This window comes from Manis javanica, chromosome 9 (genome assembly GCF_040802235.1).
Source record: "Manis javanica isolate MJ-LG chromosome 9, MJ_LKY, whole genome shotgun sequence".
Lineage (NCBI taxonomy): Eukaryota > Metazoa > Chordata > Mammalia > Pholidota > Manidae > Manis > Manis javanica.
In genome coordinates this window covers 114,318,555-114,337,234 of record NC_133164.1, presented here as the reverse complement: position 1 = coordinate 114,337,234, position 18,680 = coordinate 114,318,555, and the positions used below count along the sequence as shown (strand labels likewise).

Sequence of the window (18,680 nt, the reverse complement as noted above, 5' to 3'; positions counted from 1 at the left end):
AACACAATTCAATAAACAGGCTGTTACTGTTAATAAAATCCTAAGTGAATTCGGCATGGTCAACTGATTCTCAATTAATTTTTTAACTGTTTTATAAAGCTACTTATGGCTTATTGTAAATAGTCACATATGCAAAGCTTTCTCTTATGAATTTAGATCCAAGTATTTAAAATTAGCTTGTCAGCCTGTTATCTGTAAATGTAACCTTCCTGTGTAATAAATTAGCAACAATGAACCAAATCAGATTTATATTTAAAAAGCATTCTTTTAATCACTTGCTTACTTGGCCTAGAAATAAAGAAAGTTTCTGGTAGTCTCACATTTGGTCAGAGGGGATAATCACATTGTACAGGTATGTTGTATTTCTTTATTATGATAGAGAAAAAACTTGTAAACTAGACAGCACATGGAATAACACACTGCAAATAACAAATGGCAACAGTTAAAAGGTATTTAATATTTGAAAAACTATGTACATGTAAAGTATCTATCAGGAAAAGACAAAAGATATCAACTTTAAGTTATTAATGAGATATTTTGGTTGGCCCCCAATCCCCAGTCTGTATTTGTTAGCATCTAGATTAGACCATGATTTAAAATCAGATGTGTTAGAGTAAACTCTGTTTTCTTAGGTCAGCAGAAAAAGTTATTCTTCACACTTATTTCCAGCAGTGGGGCTTACTTCCTAGATGATTTCTAATGAAACTAGAGTATCTGTGGTTAGTTAAGTGGGGTTCCAAGAAAGATCCCCAGGGCTGCTTCCGCACGGTCATTACCAGAGGAGCCCTCCGCAGTTCCCAGAGGGGACGCCCAGATCTGTGTGCACATGGGAAACTGGTAGAAATAATTGCAGTAGGAAGAGCCCTAGGAAGAAACGGGGGAGGTGGGTGGTGGTAGACATGCTAAGAACAGAGAGCAAGACAACCGACCCCATGTCTGAGAAGGGTCAAGTCATCAAAAATCATCTGCCAGTGTTAGAAGGATGTAAACTCAAAGGCAATACCACATGCTTCTAATTAAACTCGAATCTATTCACCTGTAACGGTTCCTTGATGTTGCTGGGACTGTGTGAGAAACCAACTGGGTTTTCAAGGGCAAGAGATTTTGCCACTAAACAAGATGACGTCATCCTTCCTGATGACGAACAGGAATGGGTGATCAGCCCTGAACACCGTAGACTCCGGAAGTCGCTTCTCCATGATGTCACTTCCCGTGGCAGCGGCCGCCTCCGTGCCATCCTCCGTGACCTCTATGTATGCCTTGTGCATCAGTTTCGACACGTACAGGCGACCTCCTGCAGCTATACCCGAGAGATCGGCTCTGGATTCGTCGAAGATATCTGTCAGCCCTAAAGCTTTTAAATAGTGTTTGATATCATAATTTTTCTCTATCTTGAACTGAGGAAGAAACACCTTGACATATTGAGAGCTCATTTTTCTTGGGTTGGTCCAGTCCATTAGATTCCGAAAGGTCAGTGTGTTTACAATCTGTAGGAATATTTGAAAGGCAATTTAGAAGCATATGATTAAGAAACAGATGAACAACTACTACAAAGATTTATGGTTTTCCATAACTAGCCTCTCCTGCATATTTGTATGTGAGTATGCGAATGGGTCCTGGAGGATATGTGGAAATGGGAAATTATTAAAAGGAATAGTTCAAGTACTCTTTAATAGATCATGTTTAACTTGCCCTGCTATGACAAGGTGTGACTTACTTGTATTTCAGAGCATTTCTATTCTCAGCCTACATATGAACATATACAGCCTAAGTGAAACAATGGACAGGTGAAGGAATTAGGGAATCAGAGATCTTCAGAGGGAGAAAGGAGCTCAGGAGTCAGTGTTTCCTGACCATCTTCCCATCATGAAAGACATAGAAAATGATAATGCTTGCACAGCTTGTAGGAGCAACCAGTGGAACCCCCGGTGGCCCAAGGCAAAGAGCCCAGAGCTCTAGCCGGGTCACCACACTGACTCTCCTACTCAACACACGAGATAACTGAAGCTCAGCACAGGATAGGGAGATGTGCCGAGTCCAGCATCTAGGAGCCCACTTTTCTATCTCCAACCCCACTGCTGCCCTACTGCTGCCCCCACAATGACTCACAAATTGAAGTCACCAACTCCTCAATATAGAGAATTGGTCAAAGATCATTCCAGACTTACACTGGCAAGATTTTCATGCACACTGTTTACAAATCATACATATGGGCATTTGTTCTCAAATTCAGGCTCATTAGAATCCTAAACAGCTTTTCACAACTCCTATAAGCCTTACTTGTATTCTTATAAAAGACCTAAATTTATATAATCAAATTGAGTCTAAATTTTCTGTGTATAAATTATCCAGTCTGTGATTAATCTCTAATAACTTTTTATTCTGAGTTAGAATATGTTCCTCATTTAGCCCACCACACAGCCAACTTCCTCATATTATTTAGTTATGTAAGATTATATAGGTATGTAGATTTACAGTATTCTGACCCAACATTATTAGGAAATTCTATTACAGAAAAGAAAAACCAGACAATCAGCACAAGAACAAATCTATTGTTTGAGTTATCTACAACATATTTTATATGTTTTTGTGTGCTACCTTTTCAATTACTACAAATTATTTGAAGTTAAAATAATTGGTGTGTTAAAACCTGATTGTTATGAAGATTATCAGGTGAATTATAATTTAATAGGAGTACCAATTTTTTATACTGTCACACTTTAGATTTAACAATGCCAACTTGATGACATCCCTCTTGCTGTCCATGTCAAAAAAAGTGATTAAAATGAAAACTGGATGAAATCATTATAATAATTCAGTGGTATTGTCCATGTAGGAACTGTATTTCCAAAGTTTTAAAATCATGTTTTTAAATCATAGGGAAAAGATGTATAAAAATAATGCCTCTGGGTAGGAGGAGCATCAATTTCTTTATGATCTTTGTACTTTCCAATTATTTCATAAGACATACTCATTATTTTCTTAAAACATCACAATATTTTAAACTTTAGTGGTAACTTTTTAGAATAGCTGAGTATGTGCGTAAACACTCACACATATATCTGTACACTTGTATCTGTTAGACCAATTGACTAAATTCCACAAGCTTCTGTTCCCTATCTTACATGATTGCTGTAAGGATCACATGAGATAATAAAAGTGAAACTCACAGCACATGGCCCAGCACATAGTAAGTGTTCAGTAAATGGTACCTATTATTCCTTCTGATTAGAAGTACAGAGAAGGAGTGAGACCCAGGCTTTTGAGACTGAAGGTCACAGACTCAGGAAGCCAAATGCGTCCTCAGGAGGAAGGAAGAAGGGCTGCACGATGCGGGTCTGAGATCTGCTCTTGTGCCTGGCTTGCATAGCCACTGCTGCCTGCCCCTTGCCCTGGACTCATCTGCTGCCACTGCCACATCAGTCACAGGGAATCTCCAACCTCTAGTCTCCCTACAGACACAGCAGCAGAGAGTGAACCTGTACATTTTAACTCATAAAGTCCCAGGACTTCAAAACTCCATCAGATTGCTCCTGCCTGAAGATACTTAGTCCATCAAAATTTCAGTCCTACATGAAATAAGACAAAATCTCAGTAATACACAAAAGACTGCTTTCATGGCCAAGGACACAGACCTAAACTCATGCCCTTTTGCCTCCACAGCTGAGATCTGAGAGGGTTCCAATTTTACAGCTATTCAACTAATATTATGCTAAACTGAGGTAAGTCTATCCCAGCATCATAATAGTGTCAGGCATATGGTAGGTATTCCTTACATATTTGTCAAAGGAATGGAAAAAGTGGGTCAGTCTCTAATTTCAACAACCTGAAATCTTAAAGTGGGGGGAAAAACACCATCGGCAGTCTCCCCAAAGTCCCCTTACTCTTCTGTAGTGAGCGTGGCAGCAGTGACTTACCAGGGAGAGGTCGTTCTCGGGTAGCATTATGTACATGCGTATGCCACCATCATATCTGAGCTCAAGAACCTTCATGGGTGGGTCCTTAATGACAGCCAAGTTGAATCTCTTTTCTTGATGCATCATGGCGACTGTTTTCCCAGGACACTGAAATTGAGTCACCAAAAAAAAAAAAATAGTAAATCCACCTTATTATCACTTACACAATAGAAACAGTGTTTCACTTTTTGTCAGGCTAGTAGACTTTTTTTACCTGTTGCCAATGGTGGCTGCATTGGTTTACAGCTCAGTGGTAAAAGCACAGACTTTGAGATTAATTCTCTGAGTTTAAAACTCCCCAGCTGTGTGACTTTGGGCAGGTCACTTTGCCTCTCTGTGCCTCTATTTTCTCATGCATGTAAGGGGGTAAAAATAATCTCTACTGCATAGGATTGTTGTAAAGATGATGTGAGTTACTATATCTAGCACTTGAAACACTGCCTTGCATTTACTGTTTCATCTGAGATGTCTATATAATAAGTAAGAAATAACTCTTAAATGGCATTAAAATAAAAAATGAATGCTATAGGTTTTTTTTTACAAGGCCCCATTCTTAAATTCTGTGATTCCAATAGTATTGTCTATATTTCAGTTCTGATGAGAAAAAAAATCCATCGCTTTCATGGCAATGTTCATCACTCATTGAGTGACCTTTGATTTCTACTGGGTCTCAGCACTCCAATGTCTAGAACTTCTGAGGTGGGAAAGTGCAGAAAGGACGCTTCAATAGTATTTTCCACTTGGCAAATAAAACAAAGTTTAAAAATTAAACCTGAATGTCTCTGCCTCAACATAAAAGGCTGAGTGGTTGGAAGGCAGTGAAAGGTCAATTACTGGAATCATTTTACTTGTGAGAATAGGGAGGCCACGTGTTTAGTTAACTTGCCTGTGAAGGTCTCTGTAGCAAGGCAAGGACCTCAACACAGTATTTTTGACTCTAAGGCCTTTGATGTTTCTGCTACACTAAGATTATCATGTACAAATGGCTAGAACAAAACAAAATAATCAAGAATATATGTTTTATAAAGGTTGGTTAAGATGTTTTAGATCAAAAGCAATTAAATGAAGAAACAGACATAATTGCCATCTGGAAATGCATAACTTTATCAGCCATAACTTGTTCTTTGTAAAAGGCATCCTTGTTTTGACTCAGAAAAAATGCTGATACCAAGTAACTCTAACCGGACAACCCACAGTTACAATCATTAAATAAAAGATATTCTGTTGCCATATTTTCTTCTTATAGGTCCACAGCTAGAGTTTCTTAAGATCACTTCATATTTTATTACTTTCCTCAATTTTGAATATGTTTTAAGAAATATCAATTTACAGGACACCTGTAGTTGTGTTCCATAACCTGCATTATCAGGAAGAGAAGAAGCTTGTCTTATAAGCAATTGATTCTATAGGACTGGGAGGCCGCAGAGGAAATGAGTAAAGCAACGGTGAACCCAGCATTAGTGTGTGCGGAGACGTGCCGCCATCCCCGCCAAGGAACACTAGGGCCAAAACTTCCTACACTAGACAGATTCACATACCTTGGGAGACCGGAAACGGCACCTCAGGGTTTCATTCTTGGGGAAAGATGACTCCCACTTGCCCTTGAAGTAGACCGCGTTCACCAGCACCATTACAGCCGACGAGCTTATGCTACCTTCTTGAAAGATGTTCCTGATTTTGCCTTTTGATATTAAATTGAAAAAAATTGTTAATTTTTAATGCAAATTAAAAAAATATTTAAAGATGAGATGAGCATGAAGTTTTCCTTATCACATAATAATCATAATAATGATATTAATAATAACCTGTGAGCCATCACTCTGCCCAGCATTTTCTAAGCGCTTTATGCACAGTATTTGGTTTCTCTCTCCCAAAATCTCTGGGAGGTAGACACGACTGCGGTTTCTGTTTCGTGCTGGGGAAGCTGAGGCACAGGGAGATTCAGTAATTTGTACTGTGTCACACAAGATCGTCAGGCAACAGGGTTCCAACCCAGGAAGACGATGCTCAGAGCCCCTCTGGGCCGGTAGGCACCGCACTGCCGTTATTGCATTGACGAGGCTGGAACACTCCAAATATAATTTAGCTCCATTCCACTGAAAGGGCTGACTACTTTCTTCATTTCACATTAACAAGATCTTTGCTAGATGCCAACCAAGCACTAGTCTTGAAACTTGAATGACAATGAATGGCACAGTCCTGGCCATCAGCAGGCTCACAGCCCAGCTCACAACAACCAAACACAGTTGTAGCACGCTGGCATCAGAGCCAGGAGCTCCGTGTGCTGCGGGGGCACAGATGAGGGGCACCCGTCTCCGGCTGGGCCCTCTGCTCAAACAGGGGGCAAGGTGGGAGTGGCGTGCAAGTGCTCCTGTGAAGCAGAGACTGTTCATTCAGACATGGAAGCCTGGAAGAGCCGAGTGCATTCGGGCAAACCCTAACTCTCATGCATTAAGGAGAGTGAGGTTGGAAAGCTTATCATTAATTTATGAAATGGTCATCATAAAATCTGTTTGTCTCAGGACATTGTTCCCAAACAAATGAGGTAACATAATAGACAAGATTCCTGAAAAACGTAAAACATTCAAATGACTAAGATTACCCAGACCCACATTGTGGACACATACGAAAGCAATGTGCAATACAATAATCATTACTTTGGACTACTAGGAGCTGTCCTTATATGTCCTACAAAAGACTCCCAGCTCTGACAGTTCTCAGTATTCACATATAATGGACGAATCTTTTAGAAAAAGTAGGGTACTGTACTCACCATTTGTCTTCTTTTCAATCCACTTATTAATTTTATATCTGGTATCTACTATATCATTTGTAAAGTCAACTCGTTCTACTATGGCGTTGTATAATTTTTCAGCACTCTCGGTATAGTTCTGTAAATATAGATAATATACAGTTCTGTAAGTAATGCACAGTTCTTGTATTTACAAATCACAACTGAGCACATAAGAAATAAGTTCTTGAACTTCCTTCTTCATGTCCACTGCCTCACTCAAGGGCTCATTCCTGTCTCAGAAATGTAGCAATAGGGAAATATGACTGGAAGGGGAGCTGGAGAACTTGAAGTTGAATTTGCATAGCAAGCACGCTGTTTTAAATTTACCTGAAATGGATTAGGGGAGGTAATAGAGATTATGGCAAACGCCCACTCCCCTGGCTTCACTATTGCGTTTTCACCATAAATACTTCAATAGCTGCTTAACCCAGCTCCCCTGCTTGCATCTTTGCCTTGCTACTGAAAACCTGTCAAGGCTACTTCTTGTGCTGAAGACAAAGCCCCTGGACCGGGCCTGTGGGACTCTGCTAATCTGCACCCGTTACCTCATTTCTAGCCACTTTCTCTTTCATATCTTCCATCTTGTGCTTCCTGACCAGAGAAACTCCCCAGAAGTACCATGTGTCCTCCATCTCTGGGGGCCTTTGAACAGCAATTTCATCTACTGGAATGACCATAACTGTCATGGGTATGTCTTACTCATTTCCTATTTCTAAGCACAAATACCTCTTCTTGACACAGGTCTTCCCAAGCCCCTCCAGGTCCACTAATGGCCCTTCCCACTCATTTCCCCCAGCTGTTATCACACCACGTCTTACCTATATTTGAGAATTTTTCTGAGCCCTTCACAAGACAGTAAATACTGTAAAGTCACAACCAAATACACCTTGCTTATTATTATATTCCCAGCACCAGCACGTGGCCTTGCACATAATGGGCACTTAGTAATTATTTATCGTTTCATAATAAAAAGAAATCACAGTGATCTAATTTATCGACACATCAGCAGTTCAACAAATACATTAACGTCTTGAGGGAAAATTTCAGTAATTGGGGAAAAAGTCATTACAAACCATATATCTTGTCAGAAGATATTGTGATGAATTTTACAGAATTTTCAACCCTAATAATGAAGACTGGCCAGTTATGCAGTGTCTGTCTGCATGATAGATTAGCTCTATAAAAATGGTTTTATGTGTAATATGTAAATATGTATATTATATATCATTTTTTCCAGTCCAGCTCCTATGTCTTGCCAATCTCCTTCAAACACAATTGCTTATGTCCTTAAAAGGAGACATGAAACTTAAATGACAAGAATAAAACTCTTGAGATGGACTGTCTCTTCATATATTTATTGGTCATTTAATAGGTTCTGTCACAAAGGTCCAGGTCAAGATTTTCCAGTGGGCTGTTTGTGTTTTTCTTTTGATTTTGGGTATCAGCACTTTATTGCTTATATATATGGCAGATACGTTCTACCACTGTGGCTTGCCTTTTTACTCTCTTTATGATGTCCTTAAATGAAAATAAATTCTTAATGCCAATGCCACACATGCTATTTGCTTTATCCTTTATGATTAGTGCTTTATGTATCCTAAAACAAAGATCAATAAGTCTTTGCTTATCCAAGAATATGAGTGTAAGAATCCATATTTACCTTCTAAGAAATTGATTGTTCTCCCTTCATATTTATATACGTGATCCACCTGGGATTACTTTTTTTATATGCCTTTTGTGTCTAGGCACATTTTTCTACATGGATCGCCAGTTAAAACAATGCCATTTATTGCAAACACCATCCCTTGCTGCTCTGCAGAGTTCATAAATGAAATGTCTCTGTGTGTATCTGTTTCAGGACTCTCTGCTGTATTCCACTGGTCTACTGTCTGCCTTTGCACAAATATCAGCAAATCTTAATTATTGTATCTTCTAAGCCTTGCTTTCCAGTAATGTTTAAGTCCTCCAATTTTTTCTTCTTCCAGATTGTCTTAAGTTTTTTTGATACTTTGCTTTTCCATGTAAATTTAAAAATCAGCTTATCTATTCTCCAAAATCAATTGCTTTGAATCTATAAATATGGAAAGAATAGACATTTTTATAATGCTGAGTATTCTGTCCCTAAGCAAGCTATAACCTTTGTTTTTAAAGTATTCCTTTCCTTCTATTAGCAATTTTTTAATTTTATGAACATCTTTCATTAGATTTATTCCTAGGTATTTGATGTTTACAATGCCACTGTAGATGGTAGCATTTTAAATTTTATTTTTTAATTGTGGATAATAATTTGCACAGAAATGCAAATGAGTTTTATACTTAACCTTGCTAAATTCACTATTAAATATATTTATAAATGTTTTAGATTTTCTACATATACAGTTGTTATCTGTGAACGATGACAGTTTTATTTCCTCCTTCCCAGTCCTTTTCTTCCTGCCTGTCACCTGTTTGCATTGCTGTTCACTGTTTGCATTGGTGATGACCTCCAGTGTGACATTCATAGAAATGTTACAGAAAAGATCCTTGTCTCGTTTCCTGTTGTCAGGAAGAAAAAGTTTGGTCTTTTACCAGGACTGTTTATGCACAAAATTCCTTTTCTAGTTTATAAGAGTTTTATTTTCTGTATATGTTGATTGATACTAAGTTCTTTCTTCTTTGATCTCTCAATGTAGTGAATTTCATTTATTGGTTTTTAAATGTTAAGCCAACATTGACTTTCTTAGTCATCTCTGTGTCCCCACCATATCTTGTGTGGTTCTTTGCATATAGTCAGTGCTCAGAAAACAGCTATTGGATATGAAATGAAATGGTACATTAGCGGCACTTCAGTTTTAGCTACACAACAACACTATGCATGATTTCCATTTTCCAAGGATCTGTGTATTGAGTAGTCAAAATTGAAGATCAAACCATAGAAGTTTAGGGCCATAGAGACTATTTAGTACAATCCTCTGATTTTATCAATGAGGACACTGAGGTCCAGACATGCCAACTGATAACTGAGGGACGCACAGCAAGGATAGGACTTGGGGCTCCTGACTCTCAACCCAGCACGTCAAAATGTCTTTTCATTACACCTCAACATCTTTAAAAAATGACTATGTGATCCAGTCATTGTGGGAGGCCCCTTAATTTAAAGGGAAAGAAGGGAGCTGCCCCCTTACTCCTGACCAGTCACCCCAGGAGCCCAAGCTGCAGTCCAGGCAAGGAAAGGGGTTTCACCCCAGGTCTTGGACTGTCCCAGGTGACCCAGAAACCCAATGGACACCCCATGGCTGCCATGATTATGATGACCCTGGAGGCAGGCACAGGACATTTCCACTAAGCCCCACGGCTTCCCGGCCTGACTCTGGCTTCCACACCCTGGCGCCTCTTCAGACTCCAGGACCCAAGAGACAAATCTGAGGTACCAGAGACCTGGAGCTCACAACACAGACCGAGTTGAAACTGATGGTGGCCGTAAGGGGTTGCTGGGAAATGGAGCGAAGCAGAGCTCTCAGTGACTGTTGTGGGGAATGGGAGAGGGAATGACTGTAAACAGAACACCTGACCGTGGGACACCACTGAGAGTCCAGCTGGGGTGAGAGGCTAGGGGTCGTAGTGGCAACTGCACACTTTTATGCTTTGCACACACATCCTCTAGCAGCCCAGGAACACGGGCCGAGGGAAGTCCTGGCACTGATCCAGAGTGGGGCTTTGCTGGGGAAGGAGGGTATTGGTATTGATTAGGGATGGATCCACAGGGTAGTTTGATCTAGCACTAAAGGCAGGAGGCAGCTGATACCTTGAGAGGAAATGGAGAGACCAAGAGATTGAATCACTCGATGCAGTTGAAGAACAGGTGAAGTGGGGATGAAATACTGAAAGAACGAGAAGCATGGGGTGACATGGCCACAGTGGGTAACAAGAGTTGTGAATCGGGGGAGTGGAATAGCTCTGGGTGTTGATGAGTGTCAGGGTGTGGCTCGGGCATCAGTCACTCTCATGGTGCACTGAGGGGGTCAGGAAACTGTAAGGAGGGAAGTGGAGTCATGGGAACACTGAACTTACCCCAAGTGGTGGCAGGACTTGGGGGAGGATGGGGTAACATTTGCAGACAGCGTCTGCCCCAGAGCACATTGAGCAACAATGGTGAAAGAGGCAAAACAAGGCACCAGAGATGGTGGCTGGGTCTTCAGAGATACCATAAGGTTTTTATAAAGACATTTTGTGTAGCATTATATTTAATATCTTCACCAATTCAAATAAGTCTCATCCATATTCAAATGTGAGTAAAAAAGAGTACTGAAAAGCAAAATGTAAAAAGTTTGGAGATTATCTCTGTACCAACCTGAGTGACTGAAGGTTGATGATAGTTTATACTCAAAAGTAGTTCTTAGACTGACTAACTGTCCTTGTCAATGTCTGGGTGGAAAAGAATGGCAGTGTCTCCACTTCCCATGTTCCTGGTCGGACCTCACCTTTCCAGAGCTTCTGGGGGCACCACTTCATACACACACACACACACACACTGAGTGCCAGAAAAAGGACCGTGGAAATATCCCGTAAATAGTAACATAATAGACACGACTCCCAGTTTAAATGAGTTGGCAGTCCCTCAGGGACACACACGTACGTGTGGAAATAGAGGCACAAAATGTGGGGCTGAACATGTGTCTATAGGGGGATTCCTGTAAAGCCTGTGTCAGGTTCTTTGGTGAGGATTAAAAAGCAAAGTGGCCAAAGCTTCATAAGTGGCAGGCTGCCAGAGGGTGTGGGAGTGGTGCTCAGAAAAGGGGCAAAGAATTTGAGTGGGTGACAGACAAAGGACACAGTGCTGTCTGGGTGGAGCACAGAGAGGTGGGAAAAGATGCAATAGCCAGCGAAGTCACGGAGGTGGAGTTCTAGGCTTATCTGAGAAGTGGGGACTTAAAAGAGAGAACGAACATGCCCGGAGAATCACAGCCGCTGGGTCTGCCTGGAGTGCGCTGACCGGCTTCCGGCTGTCATGGCGATGGTGGTCCGAAAGCCTGGGCCGAGCATATTAGCACAGAGAGTGCTTTGGGCGGGCAGGACGCCGTGGTGAATGAGTTAATAACACAGACATCATAATGGTATGAAAAATCAGTCTGCGGACCTCAAATGAACCAATTCCTCACCTCTGTGGGGAGTCTGAGCTGCTGCTCTGCCAATGGCTGTAGCCTACGTCTCCTACACGAAAGTTTTTATAAGTGATCTTACCAAAAAGGTAAGTAGGCCACTACTGGAGGGAGGCATGTAGGGCATGGCCACGGGACAAGGAGGGGAGCTCAGCAGTGGGGGATGCAAGGCCATCCCAGTAGACACAAAGTTCAGAGGAAAATAGACAGACTTTCTCCTTTGCTGCCCACCGACACCCCTAAATGGGCTCTCTGCTCCTCCCACCACCATTACAGCTCCGTCACTGCCAGGGCACAAGTCTCTTCTGTTTTGGAGCCTATCAGTCCGGTGACCCTGACTACATGGCTCAGGGGAAGTAGAGCTGTACTTTGGAAACACAGTGATGATATTTTGAAGGCAGCTGGGAGCACCATCTGTAGCCACAAGGCAAAAAAAATCACTGTGATAGGGCTCAGTAGAAAGATGCAAGCCTTTATTCAGATGATGGAGTGAACAGACTAGGGTCAGAGTGGACCCAAGCTTCTGAGACAGGAGTCAGCACTCACCTTATGAATATCAAATATTTTTTCCACAAAAAGCCCATTGGCGATGCTGAGTTGGTAACCCTGGTGAGATGTGTTTATATCAGAGAGAACTCTTTTCAGTTGATAATGGAGTCCTGGCTGTTATTAAAAAGATTTACAACATTTATTCTTGGGCTGAAAAAATATATATACTCTTATTATTCAAACATGAAATAAAACAAGTATATTAAACCATAAAAGAACTGAAAAATAATGATGCTTATAAAACAGCAAACAATGCCACATACATCTACAATGTCTTACCCTTTCTCAGATAGCGTCTGTGTTCCAAGTTAATTAAAGGCTTTACTAATGTAAGTAATGAACCTTAGAATAAAATTATTAACAAAGGTAATGAATTTGCCTAATGCATGTGCACTGGCCATTCATTTCACTGATGTAAGTTGGCTGTGAATATCCAAGGATAGAAAGCAAAACATTTAGCTCCACACTGCCTTGCCAAAATGTTGCCAACACACAAATAAAATACTGGTACATTAATAATTAGGAATCTATGATAAAAAATTATATTTGAAATATCTACTCTGTGGAGATCTGAATGAGACATGTTCCTTTGCTTTAAAAGGAGAAAGAGCATAACTTATGTCTCACTAAGACAGTAATTTTTCTAAATTTTGCTCGTTCTCTTTTTCTAAAAGAGCATGTTGTCTTTTACCTGAATAGAAGAAGAGCTTCCATGTCCTGAGATGGTGTCAAAGTGAAGTATCTGCAAACAGGGAAGGAAAAAAGCAGTGAGCAGTCATGCTGCCCGAGAAGGACCTGGTGAAATAAGGAAGGCCGCCACTGCGTTGTCAGACGTTGCCCTGGGAGGTCGTTTGTGAGCACAGGAGGCGGGGGACAGACACAGGGGCCCTCCTGATGCACTTCAAATGCACACTGTTCATTGGGGAAAGTGCCACAGTTGGCGCAGTTAGTAAATCAATGGCTACAAAATGAAATGTTTAATTATTTGGGTTTGCTCATTCTGGGGGAACAATTTTATAATTACTTGCTGATTCAACCTGCCAAGGACCCAAAAGTAAGTTAAAAATGAAACTTGTTTAATCAGATGGGAGGCAAGATCAGGGTCTACTACTTAGGCATCAAGGCATATTGAATATCTAGGAAATCCTGAAGATGAAGCTAAGTTAGGGCTTAAGAAAGATGATTTATGATCCTGCAAGTATTTGAAATTAAGTGGTTTTAGGTTTTCTCTTTCCCAGGATGGCTCTCATAACCCCATTATTTTAATAGTTGCTACTCTGCCTACACCTTGATTTTCTACTGCACTTTATCTGAATTTCCCTAGGCCTTTTTCTCTGTGGGATCTGGACTACAAAACTGCTCCTCTACTGGAAAGTGATAAAGCGCACTATGCGTATGATAATCCCTTATGCAACTGCATGGGACAAACGGAATGTTTGAGGCCCCCCAGGCATGGACGGAAAGGACAGAGACAGCCAAGGACTCATTTAATCTATATTCCTCCAGCCAAGTGTATGAAAGAAGCTGCCAGGTGATGGTGGATTTGTCTGACTGTCCAAGTTGCGAGTCCTAGAATCTTATGGGTTGGATTTTCTGTATAAAGATGTAGATTTTCTTTAAGGGAACACATGTGCTATATTTGAATCACATCCCCAGTGGGGAGTGAAGGTAGGAAGAGGGGGTGAAGGGCCACTCTTTGACACTGGATAGAAAACAATTATGTATGAGAATTTAATTAAGTCAGTGTTGCTGTCAGTGCCTCTGTGAGGGATTTCAACTTGACAGCTTCAGACCCCAAATGAACACCATGTAATCTGCAGGGGGAAAATGGAACTGCAGAGAGATATGAAGACGTGAAGGGGGTGAGTGTCACTGTCAGTTTTCATAGGTCAGAGAGACCTGGAAGCTACTTCAATTTCTGTATCCTTTTAATCTGAAATAATAATTAATATGAGATGGGGTGAGAGTTAAGGCCAATTAGATATACAAATCAGGAGCCAATTTAAAATCCACAGGTGGGGTTCTTGCAGGCAGCAAGGATCACGCGTGGCCGCCTGGCGCCATCCCACCCTCTTGGTCTATGCTGGGGAGGACGGTGAGCTCCATCAGCCCCCTTTCTCTCTCTGCCTTGGCCAAAAGCAAAGATTTTTAATGCCTTAAATAATCTAATTATCTTTTCCCAATGGATAGAGGTGATGGGTAGAATATGCCCCCCCAGGATCCTTAATCCTGACTTCCAGTTTTGTGTCCAGTTTCACAGGGACCCTGACTCCTCCGCAGGTGAGAAATGGAGTCGGTGACTTGTCACTAACAGAAGGTTCAACAAGGACCTCCCATTTCCATAAATCATTTACTATTTATGGAAATAAAAGCATGAGTGTTTTTGACTTGGACTATGTCACTATACTTTTTTCAGTCTTGCTGCTTTGTAACAGTTATGTTGGAAAATAGATGAAGCCTACCTCTCAGTGCCCCTAAAATGAAGAAGAAGTCATCACCACCAATCACCTCAAGAAAGAAACAGAGGGAGAGAAGCCCTGGCCAGCTGCGCCCACTGACCTTGAACTTAGGTAGTCCCTTTGTATCTCTCCTTTCTAAGATGAGGGATGGGGGTATGAGGGTCCAGTTCTATGATATTTGAAACAGTTCAGGGAGAAAGACATAACCAAGCAAAGGCTAAGAAATCTTTGGAAGGCATGTTGATTGTTAACTATCTTGAGTCAAATATAAACGGCTTTGTGGGAAAACCTTCTGAATGACTTGTGCTCCTTGGTTTTAAACCTTTTAATCTAATAATTAATGTGAAGTCCAGCAAGGAGAAAGAAATCCTTTTTTGGTCAAAATTCCTCCTAAGTCAGACTAACTTTTTACATTTCCTATGGTTTTCTTTTCTTAAAATGAAAAGTCCTAAAATCACCATTGGATAGATCGGTAATTGGTAACATCTGAAGATACCAGAAACGTAAAATACCACGGTAAAGGGTCAGGATTCAAAAGCTAATGTCTTTCTTGAGCTAACTCTTACAGGACTCGAGCAGTAATAAAAAAAGTATATGAATCGCCAGAAGGCATTCTTCTTAATGTTTTGAAAAAAGCTTTAGCAAGTATAAATACTGAACATGATTCAACTGTTTCTAATTTTACTCCATTTGATATCAAAGAAATTATATGGATGTTTTCGTGTCTATAGTTGCCGTATTTTCCTCTTACAGAGGTCGCAATAGCAAGAGTTATCAAAAGTAACTCATGAAAGTCACTGATGTGGGCAGTGACTCTAAGGAGCTGAGCCCAGGAGGACAGCAGCTCTCTGACTTCCCTGTGGCCCACCACCCAGGCGCTGGTGACCACAGGTCACCAGGCATCTGTAGAGCAGGAGACCTCAAGAAATGAACAAGTCAGTAACTCAAGAATGTCCCTGAGCTGAAATCACACAATAACAAATAACTTTGTGTCTTCTGTTGTGTTAAAGGTGAGTCTTGGTCACAGGTGTGGGGCCTGCACATCATTGTCTAACAGACTGAACAGAAACAACTCTTAAGCTATTTTTTTAATTGGATATCATTAAATTAACCCCCCACCCCAACCCCTCCATAGTTTACAGGGAAGGACAATGAGGCCCAAAGAGGTGAACTAGTTTTCCCAAGACCAGCAATTTGGATCTAATCTTCTAATTCCCAAACCAATGTTCTGTTTCCATGATACCAAGTTGCCCTCACTTCATTCTAAAACATTAAGCACTTTTATTAATGAATGGGCACATTTTTATTAGCTGCTGGAAGTTTTTCCCCAAAGGCTTGATATTTGTATCAAAATAGTGACTTTAAAATAATTGGGCTTTGCAATAATGTTCTCTGCGCTGAATTTCAGTTTGGTGGCCTTGGGCAAATGGCTCTTACTTGGGGGTTGATTCTGCCTTCTGGGGACATTTGACAGTGTCTGAGGATGCTTGATTATCATGACTGGGAAGAGACGCTAATGGAACCATGGGGAGGGGCCAAAGGTAGTGCTCAATGCATGAAGAGCCCCTCACAACAGAACTACCTGGCCCAAAATGCCAGGAGGGTCAAGACTGAAAAGCCCTGCTTTAGAGATCACCCTGAGTTTGTCGCAGCTCTGCCACTTACCAGCACACAGAGGGCATGCAAATCCCTCCATAAAATCAAGATAATCATAACCACTGCAGTGGCATAAGCAGAAAACACAAGCCTACACAAGCCTAACCCAGAGCCTGACACTGAAGACCTTCTCTGCAGTTCCCTGTTATTATCATCTCATTAAAGTCCGGTGTTCAATGTACTGGGCTTAGGAACCAGTCCAGCTCTTGGGAAAACGGCATTCTTAGACTCTGTGGTTATTCCCTAGCAGCAAATACTCACTGAGCTCAGCCAGAGAGAGAAATGAATTATTCTAGTATAAATTTGCTGCACAAATAATCTTCAACAAACAGTTAGGAGTGAAAGGTTCCAGCAGGGCAAGCTCCCCCTAGCACGCACTTGTGAAGTGAAATAGTGAAACGGAGCAGGAATCAGAGTAGATTCTGGCAGAGGCCTCCGTTCCGCCTGCACCTGCCATCGGCCCTGCAGATTCCTGAGAGAAGGAGGAAAACTAGGACCACTGGACTTCCCTGTACAGCCTGCCCAGGGCGGTGTACGAGAGTGGGGTGGCAAGCACTTTCTAAAGCAGGTGGTGAAGTGGATGGTGGGGATCATGTGATGCCCGTTCAGGTGAGCGGCTGCTATCTGGAAGGTACTATTACATCATTTGTGCCCAGATCACACTTGTTCAACTAGGGCCTTCACTGCTATCTCCTTGAAGCTTTTCTTTCTTAACCCTGTCTACTCAGGCAAAGGTTCGCAAACTCAGCATGCACCTGGAGGGTTTATTAGAGCACTGATTGCTGGGCTCCATCCCCATGGTTTCCATCCAGGAGGTCTAGGGTGGCGCAGACATCTGCGTGTCTAACAAGTTCTCCAGGTGACGCTGATGCTCCTGGTCTGGGAAATAGACCTGGAGAACCAGTGTGCTAAGGGAAGGAACTAAAGCTGAAGTTCTGGAATAATCCTGCTATCTCCCACCCGAAACCAAGTCCTGCAAGTGCGTGCGTTCCCCACCCTTGGAAAGGGGTTCGTGGGGATGGTTTCATTATGCGGGGCCATGGCAGTTAACATTTTCTTATGGGGAAAACAATTTGCCGTGAAAACTAACTGCAGAAGCCACAGGTGGTGGCACAACCGAGACTGACCTTATCGATCTGAGCCGCACAGTCACCTCGCGCGCCCAGTCGGACCATGGCCAGGGCAGTGAGGATGCTCAGGGAGGAAAAGAACACGTTCACGCTTCCGTGGCTGTTTTCCATCTCCCTGAACAGGTTGAAGCAAAATTCTGCATTTGCTGCAGGAAGAGAGGCCATTGTGGAATGGAGGGCAGCCTAAGGAACGAGACGATGAAATGAGTTCCACGTACATCTTCTGTATTATGGTTTTTATATTCATTTATTTGTTTTAAATTTGCCCTTTCATTTCTTCAGCCTGGGATGTGACCATCAAATACATTAGAACAAAAAGAAAAGTTTCCTTTGGTCCTGTGTCCTTGTTACCAACACTCTAAACTTATCTCTCCTGGCAACAATGTTATGACACAGTCCTTTATTTCACATTGTTATTCATCAGTGCAATGTTCCTATGTTCCTGCCTCTGTGCTCCTATTCATAGCCAGGACATAATCCCACTGTCCTTGATTTGGCATTTCTGTCTTCCGTGGCATCTGACTGTTGGCTTTTCAAGTCACATGCATGGAACCTACTGGTTCTCTAATCACCCAAGCTTTCTAAGCTGAAAAAGAGCGAAAGTGTATTTGCAATAAAATAAGTATTCAATATTAGGTAATCTGTTAAAGGATCTTTAGCCCTTGCTTTCTAAATCCTCCGTAATTTTTTTAAGTGTTCCCATTTGGTGATTTAGCACATCATTTCCTCACATCTTCTCTCCATTATAGCCTCCCTGCCCATTCTTAGAGCAATCAATCACACATTCTGACGTTTTTCAGGTCCATCCTAATTCCAGATAGGTCCCATAATTTCATCCTTGGTCCTATAATGTATGTATTCTTTTCAGACCATTTTCTGATTTTTTTTGTTTGGAATGGAAAATGTGATTGCCCAATAATTACCGTATTATGTATCACAAACACGCACAAAGCCTTCCCACCCAGTGGTCTATTTCTCACTAGGGAGCCCAAGGAAAA

General features: G+C 41.5%; 1 protein-coding gene across 3 annotated transcripts in view; it reads right to left on the bottom strand.

The window, feature by feature from the left end:
• Positions 1 to 437: 437 nt before the first annotated feature.
• SERPINB7 (serpin family B member 7) overlaps positions 438 to 18,680 on the bottom strand; it is a 40,364-nt gene continuing 22,121 nt past the window's right edge. For all 3 annotated transcript variants that reach the window (XM_017642567.3, XM_017642566.3, XM_017642569.3), the window contains exons 2-8: positions 17,680 to 17,865; positions 13,129 to 13,179; positions 12,435 to 12,551; positions 6,730 to 6,847; positions 5,495 to 5,637; positions 3,918 to 4,064; positions 438 to 1,487 (exon numbers count right to left, since the gene is read on the bottom strand). In XM_017642567.3, coding sequence (XP_017498056.1) covers positions 1,089 to 1,487; positions 3,918 to 4,064; positions 5,495 to 5,637; positions 6,730 to 6,847; positions 12,435 to 12,551; positions 13,129 to 13,179; positions 17,680 to 17,847 — 1,143 coding nt within the window. In that variant the 5' untranslated portion in view covers positions 17,848 to 17,865 and the 3' untranslated portion in view covers positions 438 to 1,088. The remainder of the gene's footprint in view (positions 1,488 to 3,917; positions 4,065 to 5,494; positions 5,638 to 6,729; positions 6,848 to 12,434; positions 12,552 to 13,128; positions 13,180 to 17,679; positions 17,866 to 18,680) is intronic.